Raw genomic sequence first — 26,225 nt, forward strand, 5'->3', positions numbered from 1 at the left:
GAGGGAAGAACCAGCTCAAACCTGGCCCTCAGGGCTTCTGCTCCAGTATCTTGGGACCTGACCCTGCCCTCAATAGGGTGCTGTTTGCCACTCCATCTCCAGCCCCATGTTCTACCAAGGTGATGCCTGCCAGCACACCCTGGGAGAAGAGTTCAAAGCATTAGTAATAAGAATGCTAACTGAACAAGGGAAAAGAATAGATAAACAAAGTGTGAATTTTAACAAGGACCTAGAAAATTTAAAACAGAACCACTTAGAACTAAAGAATACAATAAATGAAATTTAAAAAAACACTGTAAGGAATTAACAGCAGACTAGGTGATTCAAAAGAATGCAAAAGTGATCTAGAAGATAGAATATTGGAAATCAATCAGAGCAGCAAAAAGAAAAAACAACAACAAAAAACAGACAACAGTGTAAGGGACTTCTGGGACAACATCAAGCATATTCACATTCACATTATAGAGGTCCCAGAAAAGGAAGAGAGGAAAAAGGATTGGAAATGTATTTGATGAAATTATGGATGAAACAGATATCAGATACAGAAAGAATAGAGAGTACCAAAGAAGATGAACCCAAACAGACACTCACGAAGACATATCATAATTAAAATGGCAAAAGTTAAAGAGAGAATACAAAAGGCAGCAAGAGAAAGACAAAGGGTCATATTACAAGGGAACCCCCATGAGGCTATCTGGTGATTTTTCTGTAGAAACTTTGCAGGCCAGAAGGGAGGGGCATTATATATTTAAAGTGCTGAAAGAGAAAAACCTGCAACTCAAAAGACACTCTACCCAGCAAGGTTATCATTAAGAATTGAAGGAAATATAAAGAACTTCTCAGAGAACCAAAAACTAAGAGTTCATCAATACTAAACCAACCTAACAAGAAATGTTAAAGGGTCTTCTCTAAATGGCAAAGTAAAGGCTGCAACAAGAAGTAAGAATCTATAGGAAAGGAAACCCCCCACTAGTAAAGGCAAATATAGAGTAAAGGCTGTGGATCAACCACTTAAATAAGCTGGTATGAAGAGTAAAAGACAAAAATTATAAAATCAACTATAACTGCAATAAACAGTTAAGGGATAAACACGAAGATGTAAGATATGACATAAAAAAACACAAAACGTGGGGGAGGGGAGAAAAAAATGTAGATCTTTTGGAATGTGCTTGAACTTAAATGATTACCAGTTTAAAACAAGTAGACATAGTTCTAGGTCAATATATATGAACCCTATTGTAATCACAAATCAAAAATATACAACAGATATACAAAAACTAGAGAGAAAGGAACACAAGCATACCACTGAAACAAATCATCAAACCACAAGGGAAGAAACTAAAAGGAGAAGAACAGAACAGAGAACTATAAAAACACCTGGAAAACAAGTGCAAAATGGCAATAAGTCCACAACTATCAATAATTACTTTAAGTGTCAATTGGACTAAATCCTCCAATCAAAAGACATAGGATGGCTGATTGGATAAGCTAAAAAGGTCCTTCCACCTGCTTCTTAAAAGAGACTCACTTCAGAGCTAAACACACAGACTGAAAGTGAGGGGATGGAAAAGATATTTCATGCAAATGGAAGTGACAAGAAAGCTGGGGTAGGAGTACTCACTCATATCAGACAAAATAGACTTTAAAACAAAGTGCTGTTTGGGACTGACAGGTACACTTACTATATTTAAAATAGATAACCAACAAGGACCCACTGTATAGTACAAGGAACTCTGCTAAATATTCTGTAATAACCTAAATGGGAAAATAATTTGAAAAAAAATAGATACATGTATAACTGAATCACTTTGCTGTACACCTGAAACTAACAGAACATTGTTAATTGACTATGCTCCAATATAAAAGTTTAAAAAGCCAAAGTGTATAATAAAAGACAAATAAAGGCATTATATGATAATATAGGGATTAATAGAAGAGGATATAACATTTGTTAACATATATGCACCTAACATAGGGGCACCTAAATATATAAAGTAAATATTAACAGACGTATAGGGAGAGATTAACAATAATACAATAATAGTAGAGGACTTTAACACCCCACTTACATCAGTGGACAGACCAACCCAACAGAATATCAATAAGGAATCATTGGCCTTAAATGACATATTACACCAGTTGGACTTAATAGATATCTGCAGGACATTCCATCGAAAAATAGCAGAATACACACCACAAAACAAGTATCAACAAATTTAAAAGGACAGAAATTACATCAAGTATTTTTTCCAGCCACAATGATATGAAACTAGGAATCAATTACAGGAAGAAAAATGAGAAAAGAGCAAACACATGGAGACTAAATGACATGCTACTAAATAATCAATGGGTCAATGAAGAAATCAAAGAGAAAATGAGAAAATCCCTCAAGACAAATCAAAATAAAAACACAAATTTCCAAAATCTATAGGACATGGCAAAAGCAGTTCTAAGAGAAAAGTTTATAGTGACTATACGGGCCTAACTCAAGAAAGAAAAAAATTCTCAAATAAAAATCTAACTGTAGGGGCTTCCCCTGGTGGCACAGTGGTTGAGAGTCCACCTGCCGATGCAAGGGAGACGGGTTTGTGCCCCGGTCCAGGAAGATCCCACGTGCCGCAGAGAGGCTGGGCCCATGAGCCATGGCCACTGAGCCTGCGCATCCGGAGCCTGTGCTCCGCAACAGGAGAGGCCACAACAGTGAGAGGCCCGTGTACCGAAAAAAAAAAAAAATCTAAATGTACATTTAAAAAAACTAGAAAAAGAAGAACAAGCAAACACCAAAATAGGTAGAAAGAGGAAGTAATAAAAGTCTGAGTGGGAATAAGTGAAAAAGAGACTTAAAAAAATCAATGAAACTAAGAGCTGATTTTTTGAAAAGGTAAACAAAATTAGAAAAAAATGAGAAGTCATTGGCCTGTGGGGTCTCCAGGGGCCACACCTCTCAGGGCAGGTCACAGGCAGAGCTGGAGGCCTCCTTGGCCCTGACAGTCTCCAGCACCCGATGTCAAATGATCCAAAAGTCTCTGGAGTCCCCTGTGTGACCTTTGAGGACCCATCAACCTGAAAACAGAGCAGGATACAGGTGTTTCGACCGTGGAGGCCATAGTGCCATGTGGTTGACAGGGTCTTGGTGCTCCTGCCAGGTGTCAGGGCTGTGCCTCTGAGATGGCAGAGCTGAGTTCAGGACATTGGTCCACCAGGTACCTCCTGGCTCAATGTAATATCAAGTGGCGAAAGTTCTTCCAGAGATCTCCATCTCAATGCTAAGACCCAGCTCCACTCAACAACCAGCAATCAACAGTTCTGGACACCCTATGCCAAACAACTAGCAAGACAGGAACACAACCCCACCCATTAGCAGAGAGGCTGCCTAAAATCATACAAAGTTCACAGACATACCAAAACACACCACCGGATGCAGTCCTGGCCACCAGAAAGACAAGATCCAGCCTCATCCACCAGAACACAGGCACTAGTCTCTCCCCTCCACCAGGAAGATGACACAACTCACTGAACCAACCTTAGCCACTGGGGGCAGACACCAAAAACAACAGGAACTACGAACTTGCAGGCTGTGAAAAGGAGACCCCGAACACATTAAGGTAAGCTAAATGAGAAGACAGAGAAACACACAGCATATGAATAAGAAAGGTAAAAACCCACCAGACCAAAAAATGAGGAGGAAATATGTAGTCTACCTGAAAAAGAATTCAGAGTAATGATAGTAAAGGTGATACAAAATCTTGTAAATAGAATGGAGAAAATACAAGAAACGTTTAACAAGGACCTAGAAGAACTAAAAAGCAAACAAACAATGATGAACAACACAATAAATGAAATTACAAATTCTCTAAAAGGAATCAATAGCAGAATAACTGAGGCAGAAGAACAGAAGAACGGATAAGTGACCTAGAAGATAAAATAGTGGAAATAACTACTGCAGAGCAGAATAAAGAAAAAAGAATGAAAAGAATTGAGGACAGTCTTAGAGACCTCTGGGACAACATTAAACACACCAACATTTGATTTATAGGGGTCCCAGAAGAAGAAGAGAAAAAGAAAGGGACTGAGAGAATATTTGAAGAGATTATAGTTGAAAACTTCCTTAATATGGGAAAAGAAATAGTTAATCAAGTCCAGGAAGCACAGAGAGTCCCACAGAACATAAATTCAAGGAGAAGCATGGCAAGACACATATTAATCAAACTCAAAAATTAAATACAAAGAAAAAATATTAAAAGCAGCAAGCGAAAAACAACAAATAACATACAAGGGAATCCCCATAAGGTTAAGCGCTGATCTTTCAGCAGAAACTCTGCAAGCCAGAAGGGAGTGGCAAGACATATTTAAAGTGATGAAAGGGAAAAACCTACAACCAAGATTGGGTAGATTACTCTACCCAGAAAGGATCTCATTCAGATTTGATGGAGAAATTAAAACCTTTACACAGAAGCAAAAGCTAAAAGAATTCAGCACCACCAAACAAGCTTTACAAAAAATGCTAAAGGAACTTCTCTGGGAAGGAAACACAAGAGAAGGAACAGACCTACAATAACAAACCAAAAAGAATTAAGAAAATGGTAATAGGAACATACATATCGATAATTACCTTACATGTAAATAGATTAAATGCTCCGACCAAAAGAAACAGACTGACTGAATGGATATAAAAACAAGATCCATATATATGCTGTCTACAAGAGACCCACTTCAGACTTAGGGACACATACAAACTGAAAGTGAGGGGATGGAAAAAGATATTCCATGCAAATGGAAATCAAAAGAAAGCTGGAGTAGCAATCTCATATCAGACAAAATAGACTTTAAAATGAAGACTATTACAAGAGACAAAGAAGGACACTACATAATGATAAAGGGATCAATCCAAGAAGAAGATAGAACAATTGTAAATATTTATGGACCCAACATAGGAGCACCTCGATACATAAGGCAAATGCTTACAGCCATAAAAGGGGAAATTGACAGTAACACAATCATAGTAGGGTACTTTAACACCCCACTTTCACCAATGGACAGATCATCCAAAATGAAAATAAATAAGGAAACACAAACTTTAAATGATACATTAAACAAGGTGGACATAACTGATATTTATAGGACATTATATCCGAAAACAACAGAACACATTGTCTTCGCAAATGCTCATGGAACATTCTCCAGGATAGATCATATCTTAGGTCACAAATCAAGCCTTGGCAAATTTAAGAAAACTGAAATTGTATCAAGTATGTTTTCCGACCACAATGCTATGATACTAGATATCAATTACAGGAAAAAAATCTGTAAAAAATACAAACACGTGGAGGCTAAACAATACATTACATAATAACCAAGAGATCACTGAACAAATCAAAGATGAAATAAAAAAATACCTAGAAACAAATGACAATGAAAACACGATGACCCAAAACCTATGCGATGCAGCAAAAGCAGTTAGTTCTAAGAGGGAAGTTTATAGCAATACAATCCTACCTCAAGAAACAAGAAACATCTCAAACAAACAACCTAACCTTACATTTAAAGCAATTAGAGAAAGAAAAAAAAAAAAACCCAAACTGAGAAGGAAAGAAATCATAAACATCAGACAAGAAATAAAGGAAAAAAGAAATGAAGGAAAGAATAGCCAAGAACAATAAAACTAAAAGCTGGTTCTTTGAGAAGATAACAAAATTGATAAACCATTAGCCAGACTCATCTAGAAAAAAAGGGAGAAGACTCAAATCAATAGAGTTAGAAATGAAAAAGGAAAAGTAACAACTGACACTGCAGTAATACAAAGGATCATGAGAAATTACTACAAGCAAATATATGTCAATAAAATGGACAATCTGGAAGAAATGGACAAGTTCTTAGGAAAGCACAACCTTCCGAGGCCGAACAAGGAAGAAATAGAAAATAGAAACAGACCAATCACAAGCACTGAAATCGAGACTGTGATTAAAAATCTCCCAACAAACAAAAGCCCAAGACCAGATGGCTTCACAGGTTAATTCTATCAACCATTTAGAGAAGAGCTAACACCTATCCTTCTCAAACTCTTCTAAATTATAGCAGAGGGAGGAACACTCCCCAACTCATTCTACGAGGCCACCATCACCCTGATACCAAAACCAGACAAAGAGGTCACAAAGAAAGAAAACTACAGGCCAATATCACTGATGAACATAGATGCAAAAATCCTCAACAAAATACTAGCAAACAGAATCCAACAGCACATTAAAAGGATAATACATCATCATCAAGTGGGGTTTATCCCAGGAATGCAAGGATTGTTCAATATAGGCAAATCAATCAATGTGATACACCATATTTAAAAATTGAAGGAGAAAAACCATATGTTCTTCTCAATAGATGCAGAAAAAGCTATCAACAAAATTTAACACCCATTTAAGATAAAAACCCTCCAGAAAGCAGGCATAGAGGGAACTTTCCTCAACATAATAAAGGTCATATATAACAAACCCACAGCCAACATCATTCTCAATGGTGAAAAAGTGAAACCATTTCCTCTAAGATCAGGAACAAGAAAAGGCTGTTCACTCTCACCACTTTAATTCAACATAGTTTTGGAAGTCTTAGCCACAGCAATCAGAGAAGAAAAGGAAATAAAAGGAATACAAATTGGAAAAGAAGTAAAGCTGTCACTGTTTGCAGATGACATGATACTATACATAGAGGATCCTAAAGATGCCACCAGAAAACTCCTAGAGCTAATCAACGAATTTGGTAAAGTAGCAGGATACAAAATTAATGCACAGAAATCTCTTGCATTCCTATACAGTAATGATGAAAAATCTGAAAAACAAATTAAGGAAACACTCCCATTTACAAGTGCAACAAAAAGAATACAATACCTAGGAGAAAACCTACCTCAGGAGACAAAAGACCTGTATGCAGAAAACTATAAGACACTGATGAAAGAAATTAAAGATGATACAAACAGATATAGAGATATACCATGTTCTTAGATTGGAAGAATCAACATTGTGAAAATGAACATACTACCCAAAGCAATCTACAGATTCAATGCAATCCCTATCAAACAACCAATGGCATTTTTCATAGAACTAGAAGAAAAAGTTTCACAATTTGTATGTAAACACAAAAGACCTTGAATAGCCAAAGCAATCTTGAGAAAGGAAAACAGAGCTGGAGAAATCAGGCTCCCTGTCTTCAGACTATACTACAAAGCTACAGTAATCAAGAAAGTATGGTACTGGCACAAAAACAGAAATATAGATCAATGGAACAGGATAGAAAGCCCAGAGATAAACCCACACACATATGGGCACCTTATCTTTGATAAAGGAGGCAAGCATATACAATGGAGAAAATACAGCATCTTCAATAAGTGGTGCTGGGAGAACTGGACAGCTACATGTAAAAGAATGAAATTAGAACACTCCCTAACACCATACACAAAAATGAACTCAAAATGGATTAAAGAACTAAATGTAAGGCCAGACACCATAAAACTTTTAGAGGAAAACATAGGCAGAACACTCTATGACATAAATCACAGCAAGATCCTTTTTGACCCATGTCCTAGAGAAATGGAAATTAAAAAAAATTTTTAAATGGGACCTAATGAAACTTAAAAGCTTTTGCACAGCAAAGGAAACCATAAACAAGACAAATTTTCTCAGAATGGGAGAAAATATTTGCAAATGAAGCAACTGACAAACGATTAATCTCCAAAATTTACAAGCAGCTCAGTATCAAAAAAACAAACAACCCAATCCAAAAATGGGCAGAAGACATAAATAGACATTTCTCCAAAAAAGATATACAGATTGCCAATACACACATGAAAGGCTGCTTCTCATCACTAATCATTAGAGAAATGTAAATCAAAACTACAGTGAAATATCACCTCACACCAGTCAGAATGTCCATCATCAAAAAATCTACAAACAATAAATGCTGGAGAGGGTGTGGAGAAATGGAACCCTCTTGCACTGTTGGTGGGAATGTAAATTGATACAGCCACTATGGAGAACAGTATGGAGATTCCTTAAAAAACTAAAACTAGAACTATCATATGACCCAGTAATCCCACTACTGGGCATATACCCTGAGAAAAGCATAATTCAAAGAGTCATGTACCAAAAAGTTCATTGCAGCTCTATTTACAATAGCCAGGACATGGAAGCAACCTAAGTGTCCATCAACAGATGAATGGATAAAGAAGATGTGGCACATATATACAATGAAATATTACTCAGCCATAAAAGGAAACAAAATTGAGTTATTTGAAGTGAGGTGGATAGACCTAGAGTCTGTCATACAGAGTGAAGTAAGTCAGAAATAGAAAAACAAATGCTGTATGCTAAGACATATATATGGAATCTAAGAGAAAAAAAAAAGATCATGAAGAACCTAGGGGTAAGACAGGAATAAAGACACACACCTAGTAGAGAATGGACTTGAGGATATGGGGAGGGGGAAGGGTAAGCTGTGACAAAATGAGAGAGTGGCATGGACATATATACACTACCAAACGTAAAATAGATAGCTACTGGGAAGCAGCTGCATAGCACAAGGAGATCAGCTCGGTGGTTTGTGACCACCTAGAGAGGTGGGATAGGGAGGGTGGGAGGGAGGGAGATGCAAGAGAGAAGAGATATGGGAACATGTATATGTATAACTGATTCAGAAATTAACACACCATTGTAAAGCAATTATACTCCAATAAAGATGTTAAAAAAAAAGGTGTGGCACATATAAAAAATGGAGTATTACTCAGCCATAAAAAGAAACGAAACTGAGTTATTTGTAGTGAGGTGGATGGACCTAGAGACTGTCATACAGAGTGAAGTAAGTCAGAAAGAGAAAAATAAATACTGTATGCTAACACATATATATGGAATATTTTTAAAAAACGTTCTGAAGAACTTAGGGGCAGGACAGGAGCAAAGATGCAAACATATCAAATGGACTTGAGGACATGGGGAGGGGGAAGTGTAAGCTGGGATGAAGTGAGAGAGTGGCATGGGCTTATATATACTATCAAATGTAAAATAGATAGCTAGTGGGAAGCAGCTGCATAGCACAGGGAAATCAGCTTGGTGTTTTGCGACCACCTAGAGGGGTGGGATAGGGAGAGTGGGAGGGAGACGCAAGAGGGAGGGGATATGGGGATATATATGTATATATAGCTGATTCACTTTGTTATAAAGCAGAAACTAACACACCATTGTAAAGCAATTATACTCCAATAAAGATGTTAAAAATAAATACAAATTTAAAAATTAAAAAATCCTTTAGCCAGACTCACCAAGAAAAGAAGAGAGCCCAAATAAATAAAACCAGAAATTAAGGAGAAAAAATTACAATGGACACTACAGAAATACAAAGGATTATAAGAGTATACTATGAACAATTAAATGCCAACAAATTAGACAGGCTGGAAGAAATGAATAAATTCCTAGATCCATATAATCTTTAAAGCCTGAGTCATAAAGAAATAGAAAATCTAAACAGACTGATTACTAGTAATGACATTAAATCAGTAATAAGAAAACTTGCATCCTAAAATTCCAGGTCCAGAACACTTCATAGGTGAATTTTTGCCAAACCTATAAAGAAGATTTAATACCTATCCTTTTCAAATTATTCCAAAAATTGAAGAAGAAACATATTCAAACTCATTTTATGAGGACAGATTACAAAACCAAACAAGGACAATGCAAAAGAAATTAACACCAAAATCCTTGATGAACATATTTGCAAAATTTCTCAACAAAATATTAGAAAACTGAAGTTAACATTAAAAAAAAAACCATACACCACGATCAAGTGGGATTCATTTCAGGGATGCAAGGATGATTTTACATCTGTAAATTGATCACTGTGATACATTATATATTAACAAAACAAAGGATAAAAGTCATATGATCATCTCAATAGATACAGCAAAAGCATTTGACAAATTCACATTCATGTATGATAAAAACTCTCAACAAAGTGGGTGCAGAGGGAACATATATTATCACAATAAAGGCCAATATGACAAACACACAGCTAACATCATAACTCAATTCTCTAAGATTAGGAACAAGACAAGGATGCCTACTCTCACCACTTTTATTCAACATTGTATTGGAAGCTCTAGCCGGAGCAACTAGGCAAGAGAACTCAAAACTTCAACCAAACTGGAAAGGAAGGAGAAAAAACTGTCACTAGTTGCTGATGACATGTTACTATATATATAAAATTCTAAAGACTCCACCAGAAAACAATTAGAACTAATAAGTGAATTCAGTTGAGTTGCAGGATACAAAATTAATATATAGAAATTTGTTGCATTTATATACACTAATAATAAACTATCAGAAAGAGCAGTGAAGAAAACAATTTCAATGACAATTGCACCAAAAAGAATAAAATACTTAGGAATAAATTTAGCCAAGGAGATGAAAGCCCTGTACTCTGAAAAGCATAAGACACTGAGGAAAGAAACTGAAGACAACACACAAATGGAAAGATATACTGTGCTCATGGACTGGAAGAATCAATATCATTAAAATGTCCATACTACTCAAAGTAATCTACAGATTCAATGCAATCCCTATCAAAATACTAATGGCATTTTTCACAGAACTAGAACAAATAATCCTAAAATTTGTATGGAACCACAAAAGCCAAAGCAATCTTGAGAAATAAGAACAAAGCTGGAGGTATCACATGCCCAGACTTGAAACTATACTACAAAGATATAATAATCAAAACAGTATGGTACTGGCACAAAAACAGACACATAGATCAATGGAACAGAACAGAGAGCCCAGAAATAAATCCACACTTATATGGTCAATTAATATTTGACAAACGAGGCAAAAATATACAATGGGGAAAGGACAGTCTCTTCAATAGATGGTGTTGAGAAAAATGGACAGCTACATGCAAAAGAATGAAATTTGACCACTTTCTTACACCATGTACAAAAATGAACTCAAAATGGATTAAAGAGTGAAATGTAAGACCTGAAATCATAAAGCTCCTAGAAGAAAACATATGCAGGGCAATCTCTGACATAGTTCTTAGCAATATTTTTTTGGATCTGTCTCTTCAGGCAAGGGAAACAAAAGCTAAAATAAACAAATGGGACTCTATGAAACTAAAATGTTTTTGCACACTGAAGGGAACCACCAACAATATGTAGAAGATAGCAAATAGCAGATGTTTGCAAACTATGTATCTGATAAGTGGTTGATACCCAAAATACATAAAGAATTCATACAACTAAAAAAAAAATTTAAAATTGGGCAGAGGACCTGAATAGACATCTTTCCAAAGAAGACATACAAATGCACATGAAAAGATGCTCAATACTACTAATCATCAGGGAAATGCAAATCTAATCCACAGGGATGGACCTTTAGGGTATTATGCTAAGTGAAATAAGGCAGATAGAGAAAGTCAAATACTGTACTGTTTCATTCACATGTGGAATCTTAAAAATCAAAAGAAATGAGCAAACAAGACAAAACAGAAAGAGACTCATAGATGGAGAGTAACTGATGCTGGCCAGAAGAAAGATGGGTGCAGGGATGGATAAAATGTGGGTGCAGGTGAAGGAGATTAAAAGGTACAATCTTCTAACTATAAAATAAATAAGTCATGGGGATGTAATGTACACATAGGAAATAGAGTCAATAATGTTGTAACAACTTTGTATGGTGCTTGATGGTAACTGGATTGATTGTGGTGATTATTTCATAATGTATAAAAATACTGAACCTATATACTTTGTTGTACATCTGAAACAAATATAATATTGTATGTCAAGTATAACTTAGTTAAAAAAATACAAAATACCTGAGGCAAAAGTAAATAAAACTAGGAGAAAAAGACTACAAAATTACGGTCAGGGATGTCACAGTAATCAATTCTACAAGTAGATGAAATCCCAAAATATAATAGATCTGAACAACTCTATCACTCATGTTAACCAAAGTGACATTTACGGAACACTGAACCTAGCATTAACAATATAAATGCCATGCCCTTTCCAGATGCACAAGGAGAATTCACCAAGATAGATGTTACTCTGGGCAATAAATAAGGAATTTTAAAGATCTTAAATCATTCAAATTATATTACTTGATAATAACAAAATTATATTAGAAATCAATAACATAAAGTTAGGTTGCCTCCATATTTTGGCTACTGTAAACAATGCTGCTATGAACACTGGGATGCATGAATCCTTTCAAATTAGTGTTTTTGTTTTTTTCTGGATGTATACTCAGGAGTAGAATTTCTGGATCATATAGTAGTTCTATTTTTAGTTTTTTTGAGAAACCTCCATACTATTTTCCATAGTGGTTGCACCAATTTACATTCCCACCAACAGTGTACAAGGGTTTCCTTTTCTCCACACCTTTGCCAGCAGTTATTTGTATACTTTTTAATGATGACCATTCTGAAAGATGTGAGGTGATATCTCATTGTGGTTTTGATTTGCACTTCTCTAGTAATTAGAGATGCTGAGCATCTTTTCATGTGCATGTTAGCCATCTATATGTCTTCTATGGAAAAATATATATTCAGGTCTTCTGCCCATTCTTTGATTGGGTTCTTTCTTTTCACGATATTGAGTTAATATGAGCTGTATACATATTGACATTTTATTGGCCATATCATTTGCAAATATTTTCTCCCATTCAATAGGTTATCTTTTCATTTTGTTAATGGCTTCCTTTGCTGTGCAAAACTTTAAAATTTGGTTAGGTCCCATTTGTTTACTTTTGCTTTTAGCTATTTTGCCTTAGGAGACAGATCCAAAAAATATTGCTATGATTTATGTTGGAGGGTGTTCTGCCTATGTTCTCTTCTAGGAGTTTTATGGTTTCATGTCTTACATTTAGGTCTTTAAACCATTTTGAATTTATTTTTGTATATGGTGTGAGGAAATGTTCTAATCTCATTCTTTTACATGTTGCTGTCCAGTTTTCCCAGCACCACTTGTTGAAGAGACTGTCTTTTCTCCATTGTATATTCTTGTCTCCAGTGCCATGGATTAGTTAGCCATAGGTGTGTGAGTTTATTTCTGGGCTCTTTGTTCTGTTCCATTGATCTATGTGTCTTTTTTTTTTTTTGGTGCCAGTACAATACTGTTTTGATTACTATAGCTTTGTAGTACAGTCTGAAATCTGGGAGGACTATACCATCAAGCTTTGTTCTTTTTTCCCAAGATTGCTTTGGCAATTTGGGGTCTTTTGTGTTTCCATATGGATTTTAGGATTATTTGTTCTACTTCTGTGAAAAATGTCATAGGTATTTTGATAGGGATTGCATTAAATCTGTAGATTGCTTTGGGTAGTATGGATATTTTAAAGATATTAATTCTCTTTTCTTCTTGAAACAACTGACAACAAAAGTTCCTTGTGACTATGAGATGACCTTGAGGATACTAGCATACTATCATTTCTGCCTACATTCTACTGGTCAAAGGAAGTCACTTAGTCAAGTTAGATTCAATGGGTAGAAATATATATTCACATGATAATGGATAGGGATTATTATCCTATTGCAAGGAGATAGAAACTAGTCTATTAAATCAATCTATGCAATTGCCATTCCAGAAACGTAGGAGTCTCCTTTGATTCCTCCATTTTCCTCACTCCTCACATCTACTCCATCAGGACATCCTGTTGAATCTTTTGTCAAAGTACATAGAGTCCATACATTTTCTTTCTGCCACGCTAATCTAAATACCATCATCTCTTGCCTGGGCTCCAAGAGTCTCCTAGTTGGTCTTCTCACTTTTACTCTTACACTTCACCTATCAATTTTCCTCACTGCAGCAAGACTGATCTTAAGATGTAAATCAGTTTGCATTGTTCACTCACTTAAAAAAAGACTTTCTATTGTACTTAGAATAAAATTTAAACTCCTAACAGCATTGGAAGCCATGTACTATCCTCCTTCTGCCTATCTCTCTAATCTCATCTCATTCTGGTTTCTTCTTTTATTCACTATATTCCAGCCACAAGAGTTTTATTTCAGAAAAAACTTTCCAAGCTCTTTCCTGTATCATTCCCTTTGCATATGCTGTTAAATCTCTCTAGAATGGTTTTTTTTCTCTTTTGCTCATCATCATCCTTTAAGTCTTAGTTTATGTATCATTTTTTCAGATAGGCTTTCTGTGACCCTCCTCTCTAAAGTCTGTCCCCCTGCTAGTCTCTACCTAGCTCTTTGTTTGATTCTATCATAACTCTTATTTGTTGGTTTACTTATCTCCTCAACTAGAGTGTAAGCACAATGAAGGCAGGAACCATTTCTGTGTTGCTCACTGTTGTATCCCCACACCTGGCCTTGACCCTGGTACTTTGTAGGTTTAAAAAAAATGTTGAATAAATGAGTGTATTAATGAATAAATGAAATAATGAAGTTGTTATCCAGTGCAGTGGCCATGGGGAAAGAAAAGAAAGAACATTTGAAACTTTTTAGACCCAGGTTAAATGTCCAATCCTTTCTGAGGCCTCTCCTTATCTCTCTATTAAGAAATTGAGTATAGTGTTCCATGGCTGAACGATCTCTGATTTTTGTTTGTGCCTAATTTGTGGTACTTAACATTCTCTAACTCTTGTAGTGATTGTTTTGAACAACGACTCTCTCCTGTCAGATTTTTACCTATCTTAAAGCAAAGACTATATTTTATTCATCTATCTCCCATAATATGCAGCACCTGACTTGGCAAATAGCAGACTGAATATATGTTTTGAATGAAAGGATGAGGGGATGATCTGAACATTTTCTGTTCTAGGATGAGGGAAGGGAGGGGCTCATGCTGCTTGAAAGTTTTCCAACCTCATTACAAAAGTTCTTTGTCCAGGGTATGAGCTTGCTATTCTTCACTTTCTGGGGGAGACCAAAGAAAGATACAAATAATGGATTGACCTTTTTCCAGAATTAATAATCTTGAGTAAAAAGCCTATTATTTCCCAAATGATTATAATACAGAGCATTTCCCAACACAACCCAGTAAGGCCAATAGAAATTACTTTGAACTTGCAGCAAACTTTTCTCCCTGGGGCAACCTGGTAATTGTCTTGAACACACTCTGAGGAGGCACTTGGGTCCCAGCCAGTCTCTTCCCTCCTTTGGTGTGTGTGGGAATAGGTTTAAGGGGAAGAGAAGGTAGAATCAAACTGAGACCCTCACGGCCTCATTAGCATTTGTTACTTAGAGATTCCCAGAGGTTCCAAGTGTGGACATCCCAACAGGCAGCTTTACTTCAGACCAGTTAAGGCCAGACTGAGTTTTGCTTTTACTCTAAATGAGTCTCAGGAGGTTAGTTAGGAAGATGCCTACAGGAACTCCCTGAGTGACAGCCTAAAGAGGATCAGGAGCAGCTGGGATTTATTAAAGGAGTGAGCAAAGGGCATACGTCCAGGAGATGTCCCTGCAGATCTTGTTCTGAACATCCTGAGCAGCCTGGCAACTCCAGGGCCAACTGACCCTGCTAAGTAACTTAAAGACTGTTCCTGGAAGACTCTCTCTACTCCCACCACAAATCTTTCCTTTGCAGTCTCTTTTGGATTAGTCAGGAAAGGCGGATCTCTGATTTTGGGACATCCCTGTTAACTGTGCATTTCTCTAATCCATCCCAATCATCCATAGACAAATTAAATTCCTTCTGGAAACAAGACTTTCATCTTATTTACCCTGTATCACAGATTGTTTGCAATAACAAAAAAGTAAAAGCAATCCAATTATTCAACAATAGATAAACTGTTAAATAAAATATGGACCACCTATATAATGGCATTTTATGCAGTCATAAAAATATTTATAATGAGTTGTTTACTCCATGAATACCTATTTACCTATAATTTTAAGTGAAAAGTCAGGATGAAGAATTCTATATATAATATGAAAAAGCTATATAAAATCACATTTAGGGAAGGAATAAATGGAAATATACCAAAATGAGAACAATGGAAGTATTATAGATAATATTTCCTACTTGTTATTTTTCTTTAAATGTTTCTATAGTTTCAACAGCATGTATTACTACCATAATAAGGAAAAACACATTGAAATGGTAATGGAGCCATTCAGCACAGAGTTATGAGACTGTCTCACATAACACCAAAGAAAAATCACTGATCAATGTATTTGTTTCCTAGAGCTGCCATAACAAATTACCACAAACTGGGTAGTTTAAAACAACAGAAATTTATTCTCTCATAGTTCTGGAAGCTAGAAGTCCAAAATCAAGGTGTTGGCAGGGTTTGTTCCTTCTGGAGGCTCTGAGGGAGAATTTGTTCCATACAGCTCTCCTTCTGGTGGTTGCTGGCAATCCCTGGCATTCTTTGGCTTGTAGAAACATTACTTCACCATCACATGGCCTTTTCCCTGTGTGTTTCTGTCCAAATCTCCCTCTTCTTATAAGGACACCAGTCATTAGATAAGGGTCCACCCTCATCCAGTATGACCTCATCTTAACTTGATTACATCTGCTAAGACCCTATTTCCAAATAAGGTCACATTCACAGAGAGGTTGCTGGGAGAATAAATATCCAGACTTTACTCTGTTCTATCTCCCATCTCTAGCCAAATGGTAAAACCTAAAGGGAAGCCAGAGGGCAAGGAAGCCTATGATGGAGACCATACACATCATCCTCTGGGAGCACTAAGCAGAGTGAGGAATGGAGTTGTAACGGCAAAAGGAAGCTACCTAGAACACTGGATATTTATTTAGTGTCATGAATGTTTGTATGTTTGGCCTGAGGCCTCAGTTCCTCCCTAGTACTTGTTGGGAGGCTGTTCCTTGCCATGTGGGCCTTTTACATTGCTTCATCAAAGTAAAGACTCAAGAAGATCCAGGGAGAGAAAATCCCAGCCCGATGGAAGTTGGAGTCTCTTATAACCTAATCATGGAAGTGACACACCATCATTTTTCCTGTACTGTATTCATCAGGAGCAAGTCAGTAGGTCTAGTCCACACTCAAAGGGAAAGAATTAAATAAGAATGTGAACAACATGGCCCCCTTCATTCTCTCTAATAGAGGGCTAATTTTGTTCCCCTCTTCCTAACAACCAAATGCTTCAGAGGTAGCTGGGTCCCTTCCCAGCTCCAGGGGGTCAATCTTAATTAGCCTAAACCAAACATGATTATCCTATTTCCTTTGCCAAGGGTTACTTTAAGTATAAGTGTATGATACAATTCTGGCAAAAACTATGTGAGGCTAACCTCCTGGGAGGCTTCTGAGAAGATCACCCTCATTCTTAAAAGGGACACAAACACAGGGACACTTCCTGCTCCTATGAATGTAGTTTTTTTGCATCTGATGCCTGGAACCATGTCAGCCATCTTGAAAGCATGTGGGCATCCAGACTAAGAAGGCAAACCAACACTAAGTGAAGATGGCAGAGCAGAAAGATTTAGCAAACACCTGGGATTCTGATAATGTTGCTGAATTAACCAACCCCAGATCATCCATCTCTATAGTCCTTGTAATGTGATTTAACAATGTATTCATTGTTGTGCCACTTTTGGTTGAATTTATATTAAGTTCAACTAAAAGTATCCTGACAGACAACACTGTGACTTATTCGTTAAACAGCAGCTATGCCACACTGAGTATCTAACTCTTATTAAAGTCTGTGACTTTGGGCAAGTAATTTAACCTCCCTTACTTCAGTTTTCTTATCTGCAAAATGGAAGTAATAATAATACCTATGTCATATATCTCTTGTGAAGATTAAATCCATCAATGTATATAAACAATGACTCACATATTACAAGGGTGCAATAAATGTGAGATGTTATTATTACTGTTGTTGTTATTATTTATGTCAGACATTAAACTAGGCAACTTACACAGTCATTACTTTCTTTCCAGGTAGATATTACTACTTTTATTTTACTGGTGAAAAAATGAGATCAAGCAGAGAGAAAAAATGTATTCAAAGTCACACAATAACTATATTAGGTAGGGATTAGTGTATCTCTATTTTATAGGTATGGAAATTGGGGTTTAGTCACACGTCTAGTAAACAGTAGAGCAAAACTCTGAAGACAGACTTTCTAGCTTCAGAGCCCATGCTTTTAACCACTGTTACATGTACTGCCTCCACAGATTAATCATAATTTATTGAACCATTCTCCTATTGTTGGATAATTAGTTTTCTAAACTTTCACTATTACAAGTAAATGAACATCTTGAACACATATCCTTGACACAGTTAAACAAACAACTATTTCTGTATGATAAATTCCTAAAAGTGAAAGAGGGTCTGTTTTTTAATATCCAACACTGCCTTGCAAAATCAGAACAAAAATTCAGAAATTAATAAAAACTTTTTAACATGATCTAGAGCAAGGCATTTGAATTGGAGAGGAGAGAGATCCTTGCATATTTTTTTCCACTTCTGAAAATCAATAATGGTTTTTATTAGAATACAAAAACTGCTGCACATGCCCATTAAAATTCCATTTAGTATCTGTTTTATTCGAGATTCAATGGGGCACCATTTTATTCTATTTTTTTTTAAACATCTTTATTGGAGTATAATTGCTTTACACTGGTGTGTTAGTTTCTGCTTTATAACAAAGTGAATCAGTTATACATATACATATATCCCCATATCTCTTCCCTCTTGCATCTCCCTCCCACCCTCCCTATCCCACCCCTCTAGGTGGTCACAAAGCACGGAGCTGATCTTCCTGTGCTATGCGCCTGCTTCCCACTAGCTATCTGTTTTAGATTTGGTAGTGTATATATGTCCATATCACTCTCTCACTTTGGCCCAGCTTACCCTTCCCCCTCCCCGTATCCTCAAGTCCCTTCTCTAGTAGGTCTGCGTCTTTATTCCCGTCTTGCCCCTAGGTTCTTCATGACCATTTTTTTGTTTGTTTTTTAGATTCCATATATATGTGTTAGCATACGATGTTTGTTTTTCTCTTTCTGACTTACTTCATTCTGTATGACAGACTCTAGGTCCATCCACCTCACTATTTATTATTATTATTTTTTTTGGTACGCGGGCCTCTCACTGTTGCGGCCTCTCCCGTTGCGGAGCACAGGCTCCAGACGCGCAGGCTCAGCCATGGCTCACCCACCCAGCCGCTCCATGGCATGTGGGATATTCTCGGACAGGGGCACGAACCCATGTCCCCTGCATCTGCAGGCAGACTCTCAACCACTGCGCCACCAGGGAAGCCCTGACTTTACTCTTTATGACAGACTCTTGGTCCATCCACCTCACTACAAAGAACTCAATTTCGTTTCTTTTTATGGATGAGTAATATTCCATTGTATATATGTGCCACATCTTCTTTATCCATTTATCTGTTGATGGACGCTTAGGTTGCTTCCATGTCCTGGCTATTGTAAATAGACCTGCAATGAACATTTTGGTACATGATTCTTTTTGAATTATGGTTTTCTCAGGGTATATATGCCCAGGCCTGGGGTTGCTTGCTCTAGTTCCTCCTCCAGCTACTCTCACCCTAAGCAGCTTCTTCTTTCTCATAGAGGACAGGGCAGCTTCCTCCACCACCACCCCAGACAAGTGAGGAGGGAGGTCCCAAGAAAACCTCCAGTTAGTTTGGGGGGCTGTATTTAGAAAAGGGAAGCAGGTATGTAAATCCCTGATTGGATGCTCACAGAATGGTGGAACTGATGAGCTGCCACCAAATTTTGTAGGGATCTTGTCATATTTATATGTTCCTAAAGATGTGTGCCTACATTTTGTCTTGAAATGTCTGATTGTAAGAGGCTTGCTGCGGTAACCTGAGCTAGTAGGGTAATAGGGGGCAATGGAAGTATGATGGTTAATTTTATGTGTCAATTTGACTAGGCCACAGGATGCCCAGATATTTGGTTAAATGTTATTTCTAGGTGTGTCAGTGAGGGTGTTTCCAGAAGAGATTAGCATTGGAATAAGTATGCTGAGTAAAGCAGACTGTGTTTTCCAATGTGGGTGGGCATCATTCAATCTGTTGAGGGCCAGAAAAGAATAAAAAGGCAGAGGAAAGGAGAATTTGTGCTCTCTGACTGCTTGAGTTTTGGCATTGGTCTTCTCCTGCCCTTATACTGGGACTCACATCATTGGTGCCCCAGTTCTCAGGTGCTTGGACTTGCACTAGAACTATACCACCAGCTTTGCTGGGTCTCCAGCTTGCAGATGGCAGACTGTGGGATTTCTCAGCCTTTATAATCATACAAGCCAGTTCCTCATAATAAACCTCTTGAGATATATGAAATTTATACTGTTAATCTTTCTCCCGGCCTTCCCCAAAGGGACTTATGGCCTTTTATCAGAGTTACTGTGCACTGAAGAAAATGAAATAATCTTTCAGGGACTACTGGACACTGACTCTGAACTGATACAAATTCCAGGAAACCCAAAATGTCACTGTGGTCCACCAGGCAGAATACAGGCTTATAGAAGTTAGGTGATCAATGAAGTTTTAGGTCAGATCCGTCTCAGAGAGGGCGCAGTGGGTCACCAAACCTATTGTGTGGTTATTTCTCCATTTCAAGAATACACACTTAGGGCTTCCCTGGTGGTGCAGTGGTTGAGAATCTGTCTGCCAATGCAGGGGACACGGTTTCGAGCCCTGGTCTGGGAAGATCCCACATGCCGCGGAGCAACTAGGCCCGTGAGCCACAACTACTGAGCCTGCACATCTGGAGCCTGTGCTCCACAACACGAGAGGCCGCGATAGTGAAGAGGCCCGCGCACCACGATGAAGAGTGGCCCCCGCTTGCAGCAACTAGAAAAAGCCCTCGCACAGAAATGAAGACCCAACACAGCCAAAAATAAACAAACAAATAAATAAAAGATTACTAAAAAATAAGAATACACGCTTGGCAGAATTCCCACGTTAGTTCTCTGACTTGCTGAGTGAGGGCTATTATGGTGGGAAGGGCAAAGTCGAAGCCACTAGAACTGCCTCTACCTAGGAAAATCATAAACCAAAAGCACTATCATACTGCTGGAGGGATTGCAAAGATTAGTACCACCATCAAGGACTTGAGGGATGCAGGAGTGGTGAGTCCCACTACATCCCCATTCAACTCTCCTATGTGGCCTGTGCAGAAGGCAGATGGATTTTGGAGAATGAGAGTGGATTATCATAAGCTTATCAGGTGGTGACTCCAATTGCAGCTTCTGTACCAGATGTGGTTTCAATGCTTAACCAAATGCTTTTTTCTTGATACCTGTTAGTTAGGACCACAAGAAGCAGTTCGCTTTCAGTTGACAAGGCAAGCAATACACCTTCACTGTCCTACCTCAGAGATATACCAACTCTCCAGCCCTACTTCATAATTTAGTTTGCAGGGATCTTGATCACCTTTTCCTTCCACAATACATTCCACTGGTCCATTAAATGGTTGCTGTTATTGCAAGTATGCATCATCAGTGAAAAAACAGCCTGTTTTCATGTTTATGCATGAAGCTTTAGAAACCATGGAAATTATATAAGCTCTAAAGCCCCCAAGCACCTTCTTGCCTTCTTGCCTCCGCTGACCTTAGTCCCTAGGGGGCATACCAGCTACCCTTATTAACATTTCTCTTCCACATAGAGCTAAATGCATAAGTGGACTTAGGGCTCCTCTTGGGAAGCCACACTAATTTTTTCTCTTTGCCAGCACACCTGGGAGTATAGGTCCCAAAATTTAGAGCTGGGGTCAGAGAAAAGAGAAAGCCTTCATTTAAGGCTTGAGCCTAAGCAATACGTGCTAACTCATAATTTACCAGAAAGTCCTATACTAGGAATTTTTAGACACTGACTCAACTAATTAACGATTCCCATTCTGTCACTTCTTATTTCTAAGTCTAGGATAAGGTCAGTCATGAATAGGCCCAATGAAATTTCAGAAGGAAGAACAATATTAGATAAAGTGCCAGTCCAGTACTATCCTGCAAGATTTACCATTCATTCCCCCACATGAAGTCTGCCCATAATCTTGGTAGTATCCCATTTAAAAATTCCTTTTTTTCTTTCCTTAGCTGGATGTTTTCTTCAAATAGTAAAAGGCAAAAGTCTATAGAAATTTTTTAAATGCACAAAGATAAGTAAATTTGAGATTTAATACTTGAGGAATGTGGTAGTATTTCCTGACTCCTGCACTGTTTAACAGAGAAACCAAATCTCTCTTTATAACCCAAGAAGTTATTGTGTAAGTGATGGAAAGGGGTCTAGTTAAAAGGAAAAGAGTAGGCAACAAGCAAAAGAGGTGAAAGCCAAATAGAAGGTAAGAAGTTTTTTTAAGGAAAGACAGAAGTGAGCAGAAGGGGCAGAGACTTCCTATTGGCACAGACTTCCTCTTAATGATAAATCACTGCTCAATTATTTCCAGTAAATTCTTGTAATTCCTTTTCGACTTATGAGCCATTCACTCTGCTTTATATAAAATTAAAGTCAGCTCTTGCTTAATGAAAAAAAGCCAGCACAAATCATTATCCAGTGAAACAACATCTCAGCAGGTCTCCTGCATGAGTCCCTCTTAGTTCTGATTGAGAAATTTTGCTCCTCCAATCTTTTTGGAAGAAAGATACACTTAAGTCTTCACACACTGTTATATGTGTGTGTCATATGGGTTCCTCCTTTATCCATGTATCAGGGAGCTTCTAGACCACTGTATTCTAGAACTTTAAACATTTGAGATTCAGCCTCATATTTATTGAGCATCTACTATTCTCCAGACACTCTTTTAGATGCAGGAAACGTAGCAGTGAAGAAGACAGACAAGTCTCTTGCTCTTATGGATTGTAGATTCTAGGGGAAGGGGAAGTTAACCATCAAATCAATAAGTAAACAAACAGGATATTATTCAGATAATAATAAATGCTATACTACTTTATATTGGGTGTTCAAGGAATTACCTGAGAAAAGAATGATATGAAGGAGCAAGAATGAAGATTTTGGAACAGAGGGTTACAGGCAGAAAGAACAGAAAGTGCCGAGTGTTAAGATGGAAATAAGAAAGACTAGTGTGACTGGAGCAGGGTGAGCAAAGTGGAGAGAAGTGGCACAGGTGTCCAGAGGACAGTTCATGCAGGGAGTGTAGGTCAGGGAAGGAGTCTGAATTTCATTTTACATGTATAGGGAACAGAATTCTCTATAGTAGGATTCATAAAAACTTCATCATAGAGGAAGTCAAATGAATAAGTTTCTGGTTGAACTTTTCTTTTTGCTTTCAAGATAGCTTATTACATCTAGCATCAATTATGAAATAATCTGCTGAGAAAGAATTCTTAAACAAGAATTTAAAAATACATTAAAAAATAAGGATTTCTGCCCAAAGAAGAACTTTATTGGCATTATTATATAATAATAGAACATTAATATTCTATTAATAAGAATTTTTCAACAAATACTTTTATCCTAATAAATAGAATCTACTTAAGTAATTATTAAAATATACTCATGAAAAATATATTCTTAAATAAAATCACGAGAAGTCTTCATATTCCAGAATACGTTCTTATTACTCTATTATTTTTATGATCTTTAATCTCTTCCTCTATCTGTCCCTCAAAATCTAGCTATAGTAGCAAGAGATAGGGTAAAGAAAACAAAACATTATTTAAAACGCTGTTAGGCAACAAATAATTTTTTAAAAGCTTTAAATAGTAGTATATAGTTAAAATAAAGAGGTAAATTTGTTGAAATGATGATTTGGTGAATTGACAATTTGGCAAACTGGCCATTTGCTTTTGTTGAACTGGCATTCTAAATATTGTTAGTGAATTAACTGAGGGCCAACGAGAGAGGTCAAAGTTTATGGGAGCCAGAAGACTGTAATCTGAACACAAACATTTAATTTTGCTCTCTCCTAAACCCTGCATAAACTATAGGAAAGAGGGTTTGTTTGTTTTTTTCCAAAAGACACAAACCTACAGAGTAAACAAAAGATAAAACATCAGGAACAATATATTTTGGAAACTGAAGGTAGATAGATGTGTGGTATCTGATTTTGCAGAGCTAAGAAAGATAAATTCCAGGCCAGTAGCTAGGCAGGGGTATGGAACTGAGAATAAACTGATGTGTACTGCAAAATCCTCTGGAATTGGGAGTGAAAGGTATGAAGTAAAGGCTAAAATAGGAAGAACTGGTTGAAAGCTACCTTAAAAACTTTTCATCCTTTCATCCCTTTCCCCATTGCACACTGTTGTGAGATCATCTCTCACTCACCCTAGCAGAAAATTGGGAGTTTATTCTTTGCAGAGAAGAAGCAGTGATTTCGTCTCAGACACATTAGGTCTACTTGAAAGCATTAATATTATGCTTAAAATAGGAGGGATTAGAGAAACATATGCTTCCTAAATGCTAAGAGGCCCAGATCTCATTCCCACCTTAACTTCCAGATGCTGACAGCCACGTCTTAAGCCTCCAGGTAGAAGACTGGAAGAGTCTTCTCTGAGGAATCAGTGCAGCCTAAGAGGAAAGGCCTAAATGTATTGACATCAGGGCTTCCTAACCAAAGACCCAACCAAATTAAACAATAAAAAACCCCTCAAAGTTGACAAGTCCCACCAAAGAACTTGGAATTTCATCCATATTTTTGTCTTCCACTGTAAATATGAACAGGCAACAAAGTATTACTAGGCAAATGGGGAAAGCTTTCAATATGAAAGATAAAGACCAAATCAAACTAATAGAAAAAAAAAAAAAGAGCAGCTAGAAGAAACAGACAATATGCAGAGAGAAGAAAACTAAAAGTCAACACCCAGAGAGATGAAATGCATCCATGAAGCAAGTATAAAAAGGAATATTTAGAAAACAAAGAAAGGGCTCTTAGCATTAAATATGATAACAGAAATGAAAATTTCAATAGAATTGGAAAACAAAGTTAAAGACATCTCCCAGGAAGTAAGGCGAAGAGCCAAAGAGGCTACCATGTGGGAGAAAACCATCACCATAATTTTTTTTTCTTAGAACCTAAGTTTCTTACACTGCATGAATTTTCAGATTGAAGGGTTCAAAAATGCTCATTGTGATAAAGAAAATAAAAAAACATTGAAGTACACCACTGTAAAATTATAGTACACTGGGACAAAGAAAATTCTATAATCTTCCAGATAGATAGAAATATGGAAAAATAGAAAGATAGAAATAATAAGTTAAAAAGAATCATAAACCAAAAATGGTTTTGTACTTCTCAAAAGTTACTCCAGAATCTAGAAAACAATGGATAAATACCAAAGAAAAATAGTATTTCCAACCTAAAATACTATATCCTGTGAAACTACCAATCAAATGAGAGGGTATAATAAAAACATTTTTGACATGCAAGTTCTTACATTTATCTTCTTTGCACTTTTTCTCAGTAGATACTAGAGGACAGTTTACTTCAAAAAAAGGGAAGATATGGGATGCAGAAGACAGGAGATCCAGCAGAAGTGAGAGGTGAAAGAAATCCCCAAGGATGAAGACATATCCTAAAATGAGAATTATGTACCAGATTAGAGCAGTGCCACTCAAAAAAATACATATTAAGGGCTGTCATCCCCATTCCCTGTCATTATTCCATTTTTTAATCTTCACAAAGCTACTAGTAAGTGTATTCACCCCCAAAACACAAAGGCATGAGATCCAGGAAACAGGGAATCCAAATCAGAAGAAAGCCCAAGGGAATTCCTAGGATGGCAGTAAAAGGAAGTCCCAGGATCATAGTTTCAGAGCAGGACCAAAAAGCAATCAGGGCAGAATGAATCTCTTGGAAGAGTCTTAAGTGTCTGTCTGTGTGTCTGTCTCTCTCTCAATCCCCCATAGACTCACACACACACACACACTCTGGAACTGATATATCAGCTGATAAAATTGTTCTTGTGGAAAATTATAGTGAGAGATTATTGGAAGATATGAGAAGAAATAGCAATCAGTAAAAGAAAAATTATGTAAAAACTGCGAAAAAACAAAGCAATTATTTTTTTAACATCTTTACTGGAGTATAATTTCTTTACAATGTTGTGTTAGTCTCTGCTTAACAAAGTGAATCAGCTATATGTATACATATATCCCCAAATCCCCTCCCTCTTGCACTTCCCTCCCATCCTTCCTATCCCACCCCTCTAGGTGGTCACAGAGCACTGAGCTGATCTCCCTGTGTTATGCAGCTGCTTCCCACTAGCTATCTATTTGACATTTGGTAGTGTATATATGTCAGTGCTACTCTCTCACTTTGTCCCAGCTTACCCTTCCCCCTCCCCATGTACTTTAAGGAAAG

The 26,225-nt window shown here is 37.2% G+C and overlaps 1 protein-coding gene across 1 annotated transcript in view; it reads right to left on the reverse strand.

Moving 5' to 3' along the window:
* Positions 1–26,225, reverse strand: part of LOC103084759 (olfactory receptor 10AD1) — a 53,835-nt gene that overhangs the window by 19,807 nt on the left and 7,803 nt on the right. The window contains 1 exon segment of the mRNA XM_082931445.1: positions 2,942–3,063. Coding sequence (XP_082787571.1) covers positions 2,942–3,063 — 122 coding nt within the window.

The sequence above is a fragment of the Lipotes vexillifer genome, unplaced genomic scaffold, assembly GCF_000442215.2.
Source record: "Lipotes vexillifer unplaced genomic scaffold, Lipotes_vexillifer_v1.1 scaffold1071, whole genome shotgun sequence".
In the NCBI taxonomy this organism is placed as follows: domain Eukaryota; kingdom Metazoa; phylum Chordata; class Mammalia; order Artiodactyla; family Lipotidae; genus Lipotes; species Lipotes vexillifer.